We start from the raw sequence: 18,530 nt of genomic DNA, 5'->3' as shown, positions 1-18,530 counted from the left end.
TATTTCAAACAAAGTGTTTTTTGACTGGGGGGGTCATATTATGTCATCATTTGACCCCCCAGTATCAGGATGTATTAGGAATCGGATGTTGATATTCATTCATCAGCCAACACTCCCCACTCACAGGTAGTACCCCCCCCCCCCCCCCCTCGTCCTCCCAGCCCAAATCACACCGTGGAAAGCATGAGTGTCTATTTCAAACAAAGTGTTTTTTGACTGGGGGGGTCATATTATGTCATCATTTGACCCCCCAGTATCAGGATGTATTAGGAATCGGATGTTGATATTCATTCATCAGCCAACACTCCCCACTCACAGGTAGTACCCCCCCCCCCCCCTCTCTCGTCCTCCCAGCCCAAATCACACCTTGGAAAGCATGAGTGTCTATTTCAAACAAAGTGTTTGGATGTATTAGGATGTTGATATTCATTCAATTCAATTCAATTCAATTCAAAGGGCTTTATTGGCATGAGAAAACATACGTTTGCATTGCCAAAGCAGAAAGAACAATACAACAATACAGCAATACAATCAAAACAAAAATTATGTACTTTGTCAGAATCTTCAATAGATCAACTTCTATGTACCAAGATCACTCGATGCAGGTATAGTGCAGGAATATACACAATAATTAGTCTTTACGGTGGTTGTGTTCCATTTGATATCATTCATCAGCCAACACTCCCCACTCACAGGTAGTACCCCCCCTCGTCCTCGTCCTCCCAGCCCAAATCACACCTTGGAAAGCATGAGTGTCTATTTCAAACAAAGTGTTTGGATGTATTAGGATGTTGATATTCATTCATCAGCCAACACTAGTCCCCACTCACAGGTAGTCCGGTTTTTAGACAGCTGGTGGATGGAAAAGAAGCTCCAAAAATACATCCTACATCCTCTTCAGACATGTCTTCTTCCTCATCAGAAAGTGACAGTGATTTTGTACTCAGCAGTGATCCAGATCAGATGCATCAATCAGAGAGAGTGATTACTCGGATGACTTTTAATAACACTTAATGATCAACTGGAAAAAGTTTGGTAAACCCTTTAATCAAATTGTTATAGGGTTTTCCCGGTTATTTCCGCCCATGTGTTAAATATGCATATCCCTGTTATTTTCCGCCCATGTGTTAAATATTGGCTCTCCCTGATAGAAAGTGATAAGACATAAAAGAACAAAGAACACACACACTTGTAACAACAAGGTGGCTTGCAGTTTAGCATGACCTATAAGTGCATACATACTGTGCACGTGTTCACTGTCACAAAATGTCATGGTTGTTTTACATTTAGTGGAAGTGAGAAAGAGAGGAAGTCTAAAATTTGAGATATTTCAACATTGTTGTTATCAAGTGGGAGGCTGTAAAAGGGGAGTTTAAGATGCATTGTACATGGTCTCTCAATTTAATATGTTCGTCTTCTACCCGTGGACTTGTAAATCTCTATAGCTGTGGATTAATTAGTAATCTTTTTGCTTTACTTGCCCGTGCTGTGAGTCTAGGGGTGTCTCTATGTGATTTCTATAGTGAGACATTACTGGATGTGGTTTACAGTTCTTGTCTGACTTGCCTTGCATCTTGAACCAACATGTGTAATCCCACCCACACTAATATACTCATTCTCACTACACGGAAGTCTTCATTGCTCCCCTGAGCCCTTTGGAATACAACGTGAACGCATCCTCTCCTCGATGATCATTTAATCCTTTCATATACATCTCCTGTTTGAGAGCAGAACACTGAACTGAACTGAAGCCATATGGATCAGGGCACTAGTGCCCAGCAGTATCCCTCTGTGTTTGTAGTGGACAGCCACAGGGCCTACCCTCCAATGCCTCCCACGATCAAACGGCCGCCACGGCGTGGCAAGGTGGCTCAGACCGTGCTGTTCTTCCTGGTGAGCGTGGCACTGTTTTGCATGGCCATCGAAGCCTGCCTCATCTACCGTCTCTACCGCCCTGGCCTGGTAAGAACTAACACATTGTCTCTACTATATAGCTCAGCCATGTCTAATAAAGTATTAAAGGGCCACTTCACCCCTTTTGCAACCAGATCTTATTTTAATGATGTTTGGGAGACAAGAAACACTTTCCTGGGTTTTTTCTTATGTGTGTAATAAGTGTTTTTTTTTGTTTTTTTTTGTATTTCAAAGTGCCAGTGATGTCATGGACACATGGTCTCACTTCCTTCCTGGACTACATGCTGTCTCAGTAAGACAGCCCCTCTCCCTCTCCACAAGGTGGGGTGAGTGCAGCAAAGCATTATGGTCATTGTAGTAATCCAGCAGTGAGACCAGTGTCCATGACATCACAGACACTTTGAAATACTAAAATATCTAAAAACACAAATTAACCACATAAAAAACCCAAGGAAAGTGTTTCTTGTCTCCCAAACATCCTTAAAATAAGATCTGGCTGCAAAGGGGGTGAAGTGGCCCTTTACATCAAACAAACCTCTCTAAAGGCTAACCCTGACATGCCTGTGGCATCCTGACCCCTTTTCCACCGGTTGGTTCCCAATGGGAACCGGTTCAGTTCTTTTTGGTTTTTAGTCCATGAGCCAGAGCTCCAAAATTGGTGGGCAAACTATACCCTATATTAAATTGTTTATAGGATCAATACAAGTAAATTAATACATGATAACCCTTCCACAGTAGTAGCTTTTTCATATTTTTGAGTATTGCATATTTTTCCTACATAATGCCTCATTTGCCTATTTAGAAATGTAAATTTTGTAATACAATAAATCATTGTCTTCGTGTAAGTACTCACAATGATAACAATCTAATATAGGTATGGTTTTGCCCACTCAATTCATAATTAACATTTAAATTTTGGAGCTCTGGCTCATGGACTAAAAACCAAAAAGAACTGAACCGGTTCCCACTGGGAACCCAACCGGTGGAAAAGGGGCCCTTGTCACTTTGGTTCAACCCTGGTCCCTGATCTTTGTTCACTTTGGTTCAACCCTGGTCCCTGATCTTTGTTCTATTCTGCTCTCTCTTTAGCTGAGAGTCTCACTTTCACCCTAACATTTATTGTTGTCAAACACCTTATATTCATTTCATTTTTGATCAAAACATTGAATTCCTCAAATGTGTACAGTATGTAAGTACTTTGCACCACTGACTGTCTGTCTGTAGATGCAAATTAGTTATGTATCGCGGTTAGAATGTCAACAAACACAATAGTGCTTTCTCACTGTTCTCAAAGGGAGACAGAATGGAAGGATAGGCTATATATTTAATAATAATAATAATAATAATGGAAACATGCTGAGAAATGACTAATGAGCAAAGTAAAAGAATATGGAAATGCAATTTATAATAAATATTGAATATTACAACCCAGGCTATCACACAGGAAAGTGTATTTAAGAAACTAATAATAAAACCATCAGCTTAAATACTAAAATAGACGTGATAATAATAAATAGGCCAAGCATGTAGGTAGGCACTGGCTGTGAATAAGGTCATAAGTGTCATGAATGGCGGACTCATCTTCAAAGTGCTGTCCCATTTATTTCACAACAATTTGGAGCCCTTGCAGCCTCTCACCCTCAAGCACTTACAGCTGACGTCACTAAAGTCAATGAGGGTTGAGGGCTCAGGGCTTGAGGGAGGCAATTGGGATTGGGCCTTCAAAATCTGAACTATCCCTTTAAAACAGAAATGAAAGTGATCCCCTCCCCCCATCATGCCAGTGATTGTTTTTATTTTAAAAGTGCTGAATGGTGAAATTATTTCACTATGGGGAAGAGGATGGAGTGGAGATGGAGAAGTAACTTAACTTCATTTCGGAGACATTACGTTCCAGTAACACGTTCTTGATGTTCCGTGACGTTGGTCTGGTCAGGTGCCTTTGCGCAGTTTCCGTTTCCACGCACAGGAGGTGGTCTGTTTAGTTACTGCATGGTGCCTGTGATCTACTATAGCTATCTAAAAATAGCAGATCGACGAGCGCTGCGTGGCACGCTGCAAGCTTTCAGCCTACATCTGCTATTTTTGAACAATTTTGAAAAATAAGTAGCCTACAATGACCGAGCTGCATAGACCCTGCAAGGAACTGGATTATGGGTATAGCCTACTTTATGTTCAGATTCAGAAATCGTCCAAAGTGATGGCCAGGAACTCAAATCTAACATATTATGATCAATTTCCCATGTATTCTCAACAGAGCAACTCCAGCTGTAGGTTTGTTTTGTTTTCTGGATTCTAGCTTTTGGGTAAACATTTAGCTTTTAGGATGAAATGTTGAAAAATCAACACAACTCTTTCTAATTGAAACCTTTAGCCCGCTGAAATTATTTCCTAGCCATCAAAATGACCCTTTCATGGCAACCTAAACAATGTCCCCATGGTTATGTTGTTCTATTCTTTGTCTGCCTAAAAGTACAGTAGGCTACTTGTTAGAGTTAGCTGGGGACCTGGAGTCTGTGACAGACTTACAGCGCCACCAACAGGTGGATTTTTGAAAATGACTCAAATCATGAAGGTTACGTGGAATCTTTCACATATTTTCATACTAGGCTGAGGGATATATCCCACACTTTTCACATTGGCCAGTTACAGCGCCACCAACAGGTGGATTTTTGAAAATGACTTAAATCATGAAGATTTTAGGCTGAGGCATATATATCTTCTAGATAGTTCCAGTGATCCTGGACTGCACCAACACACGCACGCACACACATTGAGCATAGTATACATTGATTTGTAGTTGACAGCACAAGGACATGCTTGCCACCAACATTCTCCCATTCCCTTTCTCCTTCCCAATCCTATTAGTAGCATACCCCTGTCACAAAGTGGGAGAGTAGATCAGCACAAAGTCAATAAAAACATGAAAACATTCCAAAATGAACAAGGACGCAGGCTAACTTGAGACCCAGGCAAGGACAGCAAAAAACACAAGCACGCACGCAAGCGCGCGCACACACACACACACACACACACACACACACACACACACACACACACACACACACACACACACACGCTCATATTGTTCTGTACCAATAAGGAGTAATCCCTTTTCTTTCTCACTCTAGACGGAGTCAGCAACTGCTTCAAAACGTATTGGAGGTATGTATCAGACTTTTATTCCCTGTACCCATTCTGACCTGAGATCAGATTCATACGAGGTTTCCGCCGGACACACACTGGTCTGATGAACCCATTCTGACCTGAGATCAGATTCTAAAAAATGTCAGTCGTTCTTCGATTTTTCAAAAAATAGCAGACCTACAAGCTCGTATCGCGCCACTCGGTGGCGCGATATGAGCTTGTAGATCTGTTATTTTTAAATAGCTAAAGCATAACATGATGCTGACACCAAAATGGGTGCCCGGTCAGAATGGGTTAAGTTCATCATATCGTTACTGTTGAGTGGAAATTATTAAAATGACCTTTCCCAACACAGAAGCTGTTCCACCACCAACTAAACAACCACCAAACCCTGTGGCCCTGCCTTCCAAACCTGTTGCACATCTGCAAGGTGAGATCTTTACCTTTCAAAGTTTGAGCTCTCATATGGGTGGATTAGTACCATCTAACACTGCTCGGTGATGATTGATATTTCATCACCGTCTTCCCACAATATCTGATAGATAATTCATTGAGCACTGACCAGAAGGTTCACAAGCACAAATAATTTAGCTGTCAGTTTATTTATATAAAGCAAATGCTTCTATTTTACCATGTATAATCTTCCGCTGTAGTCGGAAGAAGCCCGGACAGGAGTCAACCCACAGAGCCTAGTCCTTCCATGTGCCAGAAGCGTACCTCCCAGTCCTGGCAGAGTAGTTCTGGAGTAGTTCCAACGGATTGTGTGGCATTGTGCATCTGCCATGTATTTTATTCTTGTTAGACTGAGGATAGGTTCTTGGTTTACCTATGATTCTAGATTACTTTCTATATCCTGGCTTTAGCCAGACTCATAATGTGGATTCACTGACGCTTTATGGCCAAAGCCAGGCTATACTTTCTATGCATTTGATGTATTACCTTATTAAGAGTGTCTGCTAAATGCCTAAATTGTGTAAATTCACTAAATTGTAATCTGTGACCATTATCTGCTCTGTTTTCCAGCCAGTCAAAAGCAGGCCCGTGGAGTTAAGATCATGTCATGGAGCAAGGACCCAGACATCCTCCGTGAGATGGAGTACAAAGATGGAAAACTTGTCATTCAAACGGAGGGCTACTACTATGTCTATTCCAAAGTGTACTTCACGGAACACAATGCATTCAACCACTATGTCAAGGTCGATAAACCACGTTACCGTGGTAAGCCTATAATCCTTCTGGAGTCCAGAAAATACTCGCACAACTCAGGAAAAGGACAGGTACGATCAAACAGCTACTTGGGTGGAGTGTTTCACCTGTTCAAAACAGACAGCCTCTTTGTTGAAGTGAGCAACACCTCACAGATTGTACAGCTCTGGGCCCATGAAAACTATTTTGGTGCATACATGATATAGAATAGTGTTTCTCAATGGGGGAGGTACAGCCTCATACTATGTATGCAATTTGTCTAACTCTCCACTGATTAAAGGAATTAATTTTGTTGATCAAAATTATGTTTTGTATTTTTAATCTTTCAATGTATTGAATAGTAAACATCGGTCTAACTCAGCTTGTTTTTTATTTGCGATTATCTCTGAGCTTTTTAAATTATATAAAGCATAACATCTAATCAATAACATATCTATGATCTAACATAACTATTAGATAATTTTTATCCTTCATAAGCACAAGATGTTTTGCAATTTAGTGTCAAATAGTAATTGGTAAGTTTGACCGGAAGTTGACCATCGTTTTTGCACGTTTGCACGCAATAATACTAGACAGTTGAAGTAATCTAAAGGCCGAGTATGACACAATGGGCACAGAATTGTAAACATTGTTTTTTTTTTCATCTTCAAAGTGAATGTGTAGGCTACTACACAGTTTTCAGTTGGCCCTTTGGGGCTCTGTTATTGACACGAATGTCAAGACTTCTGACAACACAAACATTCAGAGTTGTTGGGCGTCTTCTGGCTTCGGTAACAATCCACACCTGGGCTTTATGTATGTGGAGTAAACTCTTGCATGTCTTGGCTAGGCTGTCCTGTATAGCTTCTGATGAGTGGTCTCAGAAGGAGAATATCAGTTAACATACGGTAGCAGCTAACCACAATGTCTACTCTACACACGCCTACAACGATAATTTCAAAGTTGAGCCAATTGCAGTTCTGTCACTCACTGGCACTATAAATACATAAAGATCACAACCACTGGAGGCTAGTTTATAAATTAATTGGTCATGGTTTCCATTGTTTCTGAAAAACACAAGTATGCAATTTATCTTAACTCTCCAGTGATGAACAGAATTTATTTGTTGATCAAAAATTATGTTTCGTATATTATATATTCTTTTAGGTGAATTGAATATCAAACATTTAGCGAACTCATCATAGCCATGTGTTTCATGGCCTCATAGCCCATAGATTCTAGATTTTTTGCCATTGGTCATGGAAAAGAAGCTGTATCTCTCTCCATCTTTCTCTCTCACGCAAATGCTCTGTGGCTCTTTCCGTTCAGCTGTGCCCTGTTCGCAGAAACATTCTGTGCAGAGGAAGTGGAGGTGGGGACGACTGGGGGAGATGTGAACAGAACAGCAGGTAGCAACACATGGGTCTGTATCGCTGACTCATTTCCGGTGGTGCAAAACGTACTCAAATAATTTAACTTGAGCAAAAGTACCTACACAGCAATGTATAAATGCTCTGTTTCAAGGAAAAGTCTGCAATTCAAAATGTATATACATACAAAAGTATTGGCATCAAAAGTTTTTAAATGTAAACGAAAAAGGTAAAAATAAGGTACAAATGTGGCACGTTTTGAGGTTTTAGATTAACTATTTTCAAATAGCCAAACTATCGGTATATATAGGGCCTACGTGACATGCACTATAATTGCATTGTATATAGTCATAGCACGCCATAGTACATATGTACTGTATAGCATAGTAGTATATATATAGCTTATATGTATAGTCTCATAATATAGATATTCCACTGTTACTTTCTTAGCTTACGCATGTTTTATGATAAATGCTTTTGTGATGTATTCCCATGCTTTTCTTTTTTTTTTTAAGATATTTTTTTGCGGCTTACGCCTTTATTGATTTTTTAAGGGACAGACAGTAGGCTGACAGGAAACGGGAGAGAGATGGGGGGATGACATGCGGTAAAGGCCGTGTCGGGTCCGGGAGTCGAACCCGCGGAACACCGCGACTGGATCACCAGTCCGGTGCCCAGACCGTTACGCTACGGCCTGGGCCTTTCCCATGCTTTTGTTCCTGATTATTGTAAGTCGCTCTGGATTAAGAGCGTCTGCTAAATGCCTAAATTGTAAATTGTAAATTGTATGCTATATTTTGTAATAATCACAGTAACTGTACACTTATACGCACAATCAAGGATATGTGTATGCACCTGTACAGATCACATTTTAAACTAGAACTGCACTCTGCCGATACATACATACGTTACCTGTTACCCAACCAATATTGAAACATATCGTAATTACGTCACCATTAACATCTAGTATATATACCTCCGAGCATACGCATAAAAAAGCCAGCACGGCCACAATACTTGCTTGTGCAAGTAAAAATATATACAGATTTACCGTTTTACCTGAACCAAAACTGCATTGCTACATTTTCAGTCACAAATCAACATAAAAGAACACAAGATGAGTTTTGAGAGCAGTTCGTCCATTACATGCCCTTTAGTTTTGTAGCTATTATACCGATTTTCTCAAATGTATGGTATGTATGGTATGTATTTATGTATAAAGACTTTCTTATCTAAAACTAAAGACAAGACAATTCACTATTAGTAAACACTAAACAATAGAATATGCAGAATAAATAGCAGTAAAAAATTTAATATCAGAAGAACCACTTCTATTTGCCACTAAATTGGTTTGATAAAGAACGAAAGTCATGATCAACTCTTATAGGAGAGAAATGAAGAATTAACATCCAACATAAATAAAATACAAATATTTCTTAGTTTCTCCATTTATTGTCTTTGACATAGGCCTACTGTAACATTTTGAAACACACAGTGATCAGTCATTTTCTTCAAGTTCTTTGAACTTTAATTATATTCTATGAAACCAATGCCGAAATCAAGTAAGAAGTCTGTACATTCGTGACTATCTGTAACATCAGACGTTGTCACCGTTGGTCACATAGTGAAATAAAGTAATCGTAACTGACCCGTTCTGTGAGAATAACCAATAAAACAGAGCACATAGAAATATAAAGCAGCAGATATAATGTTATGATGAAATGGCACATTTATAGTGTGATACAATCATTGACACATTGTTGTAGGCACTCCTTCAATAAATGTACCTATTCTGAATAAATAAAAAACAGTACCAAACAACAACCCAAAGCTTTACTGTAATTAGGTTTCAGACTCAGAGGAGTGAGAGAGAGAGAGAGCTAAAGATTCAATCGTGAACTGGAAAGCCATGACAAAATGTCCTATATTTGATATAATACATTAATAAATAAAAACAGCTAAACTGCCCTAAAAAGTAGAACCTTAACAACTTAAACCCTATTATGATCCCTATTCTGGGGGAAAACATTCACTGAAAACTGATGCTTACGATAAAACGTCTCCCCTTACGAAGAAGGTGTGCTGCTCTATTAGCTCATTGGTAAAAACACAAGAGTGGACCCAAACCCAGGTTTGTATCTTGTGCAGGACATGGAAAATTACAGAGTGCGGAAATAAATCCAGTCGAGACTTGGGCATGTGTGTTGAATTTGATGTATATATGTGTGGCAGTGGCTCAGGAGTAGTGGCTGTCCGGGTATAGCAGAATATTCCTGGTTCAATTCACAATCAACTCCTGGATTAATATCAAAGTGTGCTTGAGCAAGACACTGAACCCCGGCCCTAACTGCTCCCAGCGGTGCCCTCCCGTGGTTGCCTCGTTGCGTCATCATCATGCATCATGCTGTCGGCACATTGTTAAGCAATAAGCACTCTGGATAGAGACGACCTGGAAATGCAGACCACTTACTGGAAATGCACTTAATGCAGACCCTTTACTGGAAATGCAGACCATTTACAAATATGTAAAGCAACGTGTGGAGAGAGAAAGTCCAAAGACCATATATTGGTGAGCAGGGTCTGTTTGTGTTTGACATCAACACCCTCCACAGCTGTAGCTATCACTGTGGTCTTCGTGGTCAGACAGGTAGATGACTCCTAGGCGGCTACCAGAGTTGACGTTGATCTCCGCTGCGGGCTCTATGGTGACCACCAGCTTCGTCTTGGCAGAAAGCTGGGCGACCCTCCCAAGGAAGCCTGTGCTAAGGGACGAGTTTGTGATCTCTCCCTCTAGGAAAGCGGGAACGGCATTGTTCTTCTTGACGTGGACTGTGTGCACCTTACCCTTCTCCCGTGTGGGAATTGTCACTTGTAGAAACAAAAAGTAGTATCCATCCTCTTTTGTAGTCACGGTCATATCTCCATCCTCAAGGCTTAGTGGCAGATTTTCTGTATTCTTCAGTCTCCATTTAATCTTTCCACTCTCCACTGTAGATGAAGTAAGGAAGAGTTTGAAACAATCTTTTTTTCTTTTTTTCTGTTACATAGAATGATGCTGTCTGGTCTTTCAACCGCTCATATTTGTCAAACACGTGTCACCTGTCCTAGGCTGTGGTTTGTGGTGTACTATACAGGGGGAACTTTCTGGGGTTTAACAAAAAGGTTGCACACCAATATCGCTGCAGATGACCACCGTGCAGAAGACTAAATAATACAACTGTCTGGGGCTTAACGTAAATAACGTATTTTACTGTGTAGTAAAAGCTTAATTGGCAAAGAGATTGGTTTAGGTGGGAAAAAAGCAGATTCAGTACAGATTTAACTCGGTCCATTTTACTAAGAATAGAGTGTTTAAGTGGCTAACTCAGAGAATGCTCTGGTTTTACAGTGTACTTGCCATGCAGTATATTCAAACCAGTGTATACAGTGAGTGCATACATTGTCAGATTTGTGATCTCCTAAATCAGATAGTTGCTTGATTTATCCACTGAGAAAGAGTCAACTTGTTAAATGAATTAAATAATGATTGCATCTTTTATTCATTAATTAATTTGGAGATAGGCTTACTGGCCCTACTGCATGAATGGAGATAGGCCTACTGGCCCTACTGCATGAATGGAGATAGGCCTACTGGCCCTACTGCATGAATGGAGATAGGCCTACTGGCCCTACTGCATGAATGGAGATAGTCCTACTGGCCCTACTGCATGAATGGAGATAGGCCTACTGGCCCTACTGCATGAATGGAGATAGTCCTACTGGCCCTACTGCATGAATGGAGATAGTCCTACTGGCCCTACTGCATGAATGGAGATAGTCCTACTGGCCCTACTGCATGAATGGAGATAGGCCTACTGGCCCTACTGCATGAATGGAGATAGTCCTACTGGCCCTACTGCATGAATGGAGATAGGCCTACTGGCCCTACTGCATGAATGGAGATAGTCCTACTGGCCCTACTGCATGAATGGAGATAGGCCTACTGGCCCTACTGCATGAATGGAGATAGTCCTACTGGCCCTACTGCATGAATGGAGATAGGCCTACTGGCCCTACTGCATGAATGGAGATAGGCCTACTGGCCCTACTGCATGAATGGAGATAGGCCTACTGGCCCTACTGCATGAATGGAGATAGTCCTACTGGCCCTACTGCATGAATGGAGATAGGCCTACTGGCCCTACTGCATGAATGGAGATAGGCCTAATGGCCCTACTGCATGAATGGCATACCTGAAGTGGCCTGCGCAGTGACCATTTTGCCGGCTGGTTTCATCGGCTGTAAAAAGACAAACATTTTCTTGAGAATGTTTTTTCTGATATGATAATCAAACCTGTGTCCTTAAACAAAGTCAGAAATATGAGCACAATATGGAGAGATACATTTCCACAATGTGGTAATATAATGCAACATCGAGTTTCTGAATGAAAAAAATTTATGGCACACTCGTAGACGCCAATGCCACACTTTTATTGAGGACACAGAGAAACCAACGTTTGGGACAGATAACCTGCCTTCTTCAGGGTTATTATGTTATGTTATGCTTTATATAACATCAGGTTTCTGCCAAGACACAACATGAGGGTGGAGGTGAGAGTCAGAAGCAATGAAGAACCTGAGCTCGCAGTTATGTCATGTTAGGTTCTCTAAGTCAGTGGTCAGTCGGGGGGGAATACATAACTATTTAGTGATTTACTCACTCACAGATGACAGTGAAGTGAGTAAGAGGCAACGCCTCGTGTTGTGCAGGCATAATATATCAAAATGACGGAGCGGAGAATTTCCAAATGTATAGAGGGCTGAAGTGGTTAATGTATGTTTTGTTATAATAATCATAATCTACAAAGTAACTAGTAACTAAAGTTTTCAAATAATTGTAGTGGAGTAAAAGTACAATATTTGCCTCAAGTAAAGTACAAATACCTCAAAATTATGCTTAAGTACAGTAGGCTACTTAAATAAATGTACTTAGTTACTTTACACCACTCGTGTTGTGAGATTGTAGACCGACATGGGCGATGCTCATGTCAGTCAGCCAAATATTAAAAAGAAAAATGAACAGAATATGTGATTTTAATTGTCGCTTCGAAAGAAATGAGCACTTCTGAACGTCGAAAAGAGCCTAAAATATGTGACAGTTTCCTTACTGGTCATGATACAAAGGTCTAAGTCTTAGTCTGTGTTCTCCCATAAATATAATATTCAAAATATGCATTAAAACCTTGGGACCTTGGGAAATAATGACTTAATGATTTGATTGATAATGATTTAAAACATTGGCCTCTAAAAAAATAAACAAAAACATATACTGTAAAGACAACACATGCGACATTGGTATATTTTGCTAAATATGCATAAAGATGACAAGGATAGTTTTTAGTTTTTTTTTCTGTATCTACACTCTATCGACAGAGAGACCACAGTCTGAGTATCACCACCAGCTGATACTTAACCCATTCTGACCTGAGATCAGATTCATACGAGGTTTCCGTCGGACACACACTGGTCTGATGAACCCATTCTGACCTGAGATCAGATTCTAAAAAAATGTCAGTCGTTCTTTGATTTTTCAAAAAATAGCAGACCTACAAGCTCATATCGCGCCACTCGGTGGCGCGATATGAGCTTGTAGATCTGCTATTTTTAAATAGCTAAAGCATAACATGATGCTAACACCAAAATGGGTGCCCGTTCAGAATGGGTTAAAACCATCACCACAAATATGCACTGCACAGGTGTGTCCCTGTAGCTGGCGTACTGTACACAGCTGTATGTATTGTGTACACCAAAGCAAACTGATACCACTAGTTTCCTCCACCATCGGTGTGGGAATAGGTGAATGCAATGCACACTCTATATACTGTCAAAAGCTTAGGATAAAGGCGCTATATAAATGCACCATTTACCATTTATTTACATAAAAAATATACTCTGCATTGAATTTATGTTAAGATACGTATATAGCACACATGTTTATGACCTCAACATTATGTGAAAAAAAACATGTTTATGCCTTCAATATTACGTGCAAAAAACTAAGGTACAGTATATGCTAAATATTTAATGTGACCCTCTTCAACATTTACACTTACACATACATTGCTACTAATGACAGTATAGGCTATGTTTTTACCTGGCAGTGGTGTCCAGTGAAGTAGTAAGTGATGAACAGCAGCTGGATGGTGATACTGGTAAGGACAAAGGTCCACAGGAGGCAGAGATGGACGCGCCCTTGGTGCTGTGACATCTTCAGGCGGAGGGAAACCCTTCACAGGAGGAGAGGGTGACAAGTTCAACTGCAGTCTTCTGAGAGTTCGCTGAACGAATCTCAGAGAGAAGCCTTTATAGGCCACATACACAGGGCCGGCCCAACCAGAGAGAGAGAGAGAGAGAGAGAGAGAGAGAGAGAGAGAGAGAGAGAGAGAGAGAGAGAGAGAGAGAGAGACCAAGATTCACTAAAATAAAGTGAAGACTAGCCATTTGACTCATTTCAAATGAATCACTGTACTGGGGTGTCTGGAGGGAATTATTAAAATATAATACCTCTCTAATTAGTAGTACCAAGGTTTCATTTACCACTCAAGCTATTATTAAAGTATTTACCTTATATATAGGGAATAAACAGGTAATCATAAAGAGAAAAAGATATGTATTCATATAGGATACTAATACATATTTACCAGGCCTCACTCAAGTTAAAATCATTAAACTAACTATATACTATATACAATAGATAGTATTTAAAGTACACATTTAAAGTAGTATCTTTCTCCCAGTCTTCCACACGCGTGCACGCTTGTGCATGCACACACACACTCTCTCTCTCTCTCTCAGGTCCCCAAAGCAGGTCAGCTCGACTGGACTGTTTTTTGATTGATTGAAATATTTATATACTATATATATACTATATATACTAACTGTTTGTAGAATTTACAGTACATTTTAAGCACAAACTCAATACAAAGACTGTCAACTGTGAGTGGACGACCCAATTAAGCATTACACTTGTTTACAACAGGGTCCACATTGTTCAATTCATCAAAACATTTAAAGACATACAAACATTTAGAGACATACAAATAGACATTTCTATGTAGCTAAAGTACAGAACAGGAATTCATCATATGGGAAGCAAAAAAGGGAAAAGATACAATATACAGTGAGGGAAAATGGGGGGGGTGGGGGGGGGGGGGATTCAGATTTTACAGAGGCCAGTTTCGAATTGCAGCCATCCGTAGGTGCCCTTTGAGAGCGGTTTTGAAGGAGTCAAGGGATTCACATGTCTTAATGACTGTTGGTAGGGCGTTCCACATTTTGGTGGCATAGGAGCGAAAATAATTTAGTCCCTTGTTTGTGCCGAATCTGGGTTGTACATGGTTTGTTGCACTCCCTCTGGTGTTGTGGGTGTGGACTTCGTTTACATTAAGGAAGTATTTAGACAGGTACATGGGTATCTTGGTGGTGTATCAAATCTTGTGGACCAGACCCATTGCAAGATGCTGTACTCTGTCGTCGACCCTAAGCCATCCCAGCCTGTCAAAGTGGGCAGGGGTGAGGGGGGTGAGGCCAAGTAGGAGCCTGACCAGTTTGTTTTGGGAGGTCTGGAGCCTTGTTTTAAGGGCCTTTGCGGTGCTGTGGTACCAAGAGGTGGATGCATAGTCAAAGAAACCTTGTACGAGGGCTCCTGTTAAGGTCTTCAAGGTGTTTTTGCTGACCAGTGAGGAGATCCTGTAAAGGAATCTTGTTCTTTGATTGACTTTTTTGATTACGTTGGTGGCCATTTTATCACCGGAAAGATTGGCCTCCAGGATGGAACCTAGGTAGGTAATTTGATCAAACAATCTGTGCAAACAATGAGATGGCAGATGGTTGAGGAAACGTACACACACACATAAGGGAGGGTGGTACTCAGGGTACAGGGTTCACACACCACACACACACACACACACACACACACACACACACACACACACACACACTGGTTGATTTGAGTAACAGTACAATGACTGGCACATTTAAGAAAGCATACACACATATAAGAAAGATGATCTCATAATGACTAGGCACCTTTTAATTGAACACACCACATACACCCAGTCACCCACACAACCATGGGGCAGAGTCCGGAAGAGAGGACCAACGCGACACTTCAAAGAAGGGGGACGGCCAAGAGCACCCCCTGAAGAAATGAACTATTATGATTGGCTATATTCACAAAGTGGAACTATTAAATATTTCTGTCGGCCCATGGAATCGTGACTCTCTCAGGCCGTTGGAGGGAGTCCAGAGGTCTGCCGGTGGTTTAATCGGTGACTTCTGTCGGTAACATTGATTGTTCACATCCATATATATTTGATTCATTATGATTGTAATAGGCTCAATTTATATTGTTGTAGACATAGGAACAAACATAAGTGTACATTAGTTAATAGGGCTTTGATTATTAAAACGTATAGATAATTATAACTCTTTTGCTGTGTATTCATTCCAGAGGTTGGCACAAGTTGTGGACATAATCATGCAAAACGAACGCGTATTGATCTGGTTTTCTGTCTGTACCTCCTTGGAGGTTAAAGGTTAAAGGCCAGAGGTTAAAATCTTCTCCAGGTGTCCCAGGTCCCAGAAGGGTTGGGAAAGGGGGTTAATTATCATGCACAGTTGTACACCCTGGAAATTGTATTTCTAATTCGTGTTTCCTGAATGGAAAAAATGCGCTGAAAATGATGAGCTATAAAAAGTTGGCACAGTTGTAGCGCTGCCACACATGTTATGAAAAGGATTTATTTTATTTATGGCATTTAAAAGTGTATGTCACATATATATAATGGTCCTTAATTAACGCCATCCTTTAAGGGTAAGGCCCTAAGATGTTTTATTTTGTTATTGTTTAAGGGGTGTTTTGAAAGCCTATGTTATGATTTGAGGGGATTGTTTTGATTGACGGGTCCGAGGCTGTCTGACGCACGACAAAAGAGGCGTTGGTCGCCGGCCGCGAGAGGAACCAAACGAGAGAGACAAACCGTTCAGGAAGTCCACGAGAGACCTGGATCAGTTTGATTAATTATTTATTAAATAATAGACTCTGCTCGAACGCTATAGGTGGAAAATAGCTAAGGCCACATTGCAGCACCCTATACTGCAACACAGAAAAGACTGGGTGAGACCGTTTATATTTCTTTTACACCCCGCGAGGATCCACTGTTGTTGTTTGCATTTGGAATAATTACGTTTGGATTATATCGCTTCTGGGGATCCCTTTTCCTTTTGGATAACTTTTTGGAGTGACATTTCGGTTTTCCCTCTTTCTGGGACGTTTTGGAGCCGTTTGGATTTACGGAGCGATAAGGAACAATATAGGAGCGTGCGGGCGTGCACGAGACGCGGACTTTAATTACTCTTTTCTTACAGACCTATCTAATAAACTATTTAGCGGGCGTACGTGCGTGCGTGCGTGCGTGCGTGCGCGAATCGCGGACATTCGGTTCAAACGGATTCATATAACTTTCAGATCATTCAGTTGATTTTGTGAATTGTGGGTGTTTATACCTGTCTGTATTATTATTATTATTTCATTTGGTTGGATAAAGAGCCACATTACTTCATCACCACTTCGCTGTGTTCTCATGAGTTTGTTTGCTGTTTGTCTATTGTCTAGTAAGCTAATCCTGTCATTCTACTTAAATCAGTTGTGTCTAAAGGAGATCAGTCAATATCCCGTAATATAAAAAAGAGTAACAGTTACATTTAATTATCAAACCGTTACATATGGTGGCCCATACGGGGATGATTTAAATTGATTCTGTTTTGGTTTGTTTTTGTATTGATGGCCTGCAGTATGGCAGCAACAAAAGTGAAGACAGTCAAGTTCAGTGCTACTCATTTAATTTCCTCTATTCATGATGAAATGTCAACTTTGATGCAAGAGTTGTATATAGAGGATGAGAATCAAAGTACACTACATGGTAAAGCACCTGTTGAAAATTATGATGATGATGATGATGATGATGATGATGATGATGATGAAATTGGAGATTTTGAGGCTCTGTGTTGCGAGCTTAAGAGGGAAGTGAAGGTTCTGAAGGCCGAAAACGGGGAAGTTAAAGGAGAATTAAATTATCTGAGGGAACAGGTGGTTGAATTGGAAACTGATTTCAGAGATTCTGTAAATAGTGCAGTAAACAGGGAAATCCACTTGAGGCAGTCTTTTGATGCTGCTATAACCACGCTGAGAGCAGACATACGTACGCTGGAAAGGGAAACTGTGAACTGTATGTTGCGAAGGGATGACAGTTGGAGGAAAGAGCTAGCTAGCTTGAAACCCACTAGCACGCCCCTGACAACCAGTCCCGCAGCCGTGTCCACTGATGTCAGCCTCATGCCCTTTGCGCCCGGCCGTCTGCCTGGTGCACATTCACTCTCCTCTCCGGCTCTCCTCTTCCACGCATCAACTCCAGGCGAGGTGAGAAGTGGCTCGACCAACAACGCCGAGGCTCCTGAGTCGTCGTCGTCAGCTGGAGCATCCCCTGTGGCTCTGGTAAACATCCCAGACGGAACCAATAGGCTCCGTGTGGACCACAGGAGGGTGACTGCCGGGACTTCACAAGACGCTCATCCGACGCCCATCATCAGCGACGTTCTGAGAGAAGCCTCTACAGAGAGCTACTATGATTTACCAACCTCCTTGGAAGAACTGGCTCTGGCACAAGGGAAAGACCAGGGTGTGAGGGACTTGAGGAAGGACAGCGGTCAGTCTACATCTTCACCAGACCGCGTCCGCCTCTGTGAGTTCCAGGGGGTACTGTACAGAGGAGTGCCTGGCCAGGGAGGGAAATGGCAGGTGGTCGTTCCGCAGTCTCTGGTGCCGGGGTTCCTCCGGTACCTTCATCAGAAACCCTTCGGTGGTCATCGGGGGCG

At 41.2% G+C, this 18,530-nt stretch overlaps 1 protein-coding gene across 1 annotated transcript; it reads left to right on the top strand.

Moving 5' to 3' along the window:
- Positions 1–1,755: 1,755 nt before the first annotated feature.
- Positions 1,756–6,473, top strand: tnfsf14 (TNF superfamily member 14; the record flags this gene model as incomplete). The annotated part of the gene is made up of 4 exons (XM_083780475.1): positions 1,756–1,962; positions 5,046–5,079; positions 5,417–5,491; positions 6,085–6,473. The coding sequence occupies 4 exons, from the start codon at positions 1,756–1,758 to the stop codon at positions 6,471–6,473; spliced, it is 705 nt and encodes a 234-aa protein (XP_083636601.1).
- Between the last annotated feature and the right edge of the window lie 12,057 nt (positions 6,474–18,530).

The sequence above is a fragment of the Protomyctophum parallelum genome, assembly GCF_964188405.1.
Source record: "Protomyctophum parallelum genome assembly, chromosome: 13".
Classification (NCBI taxonomy): domain Eukaryota; kingdom Metazoa; phylum Chordata; class Actinopteri; order Myctophiformes; family Myctophidae; genus Protomyctophum; species Protomyctophum parallelum.
This window is presented reverse-complemented; position numbering and strand designations above follow the sequence as displayed.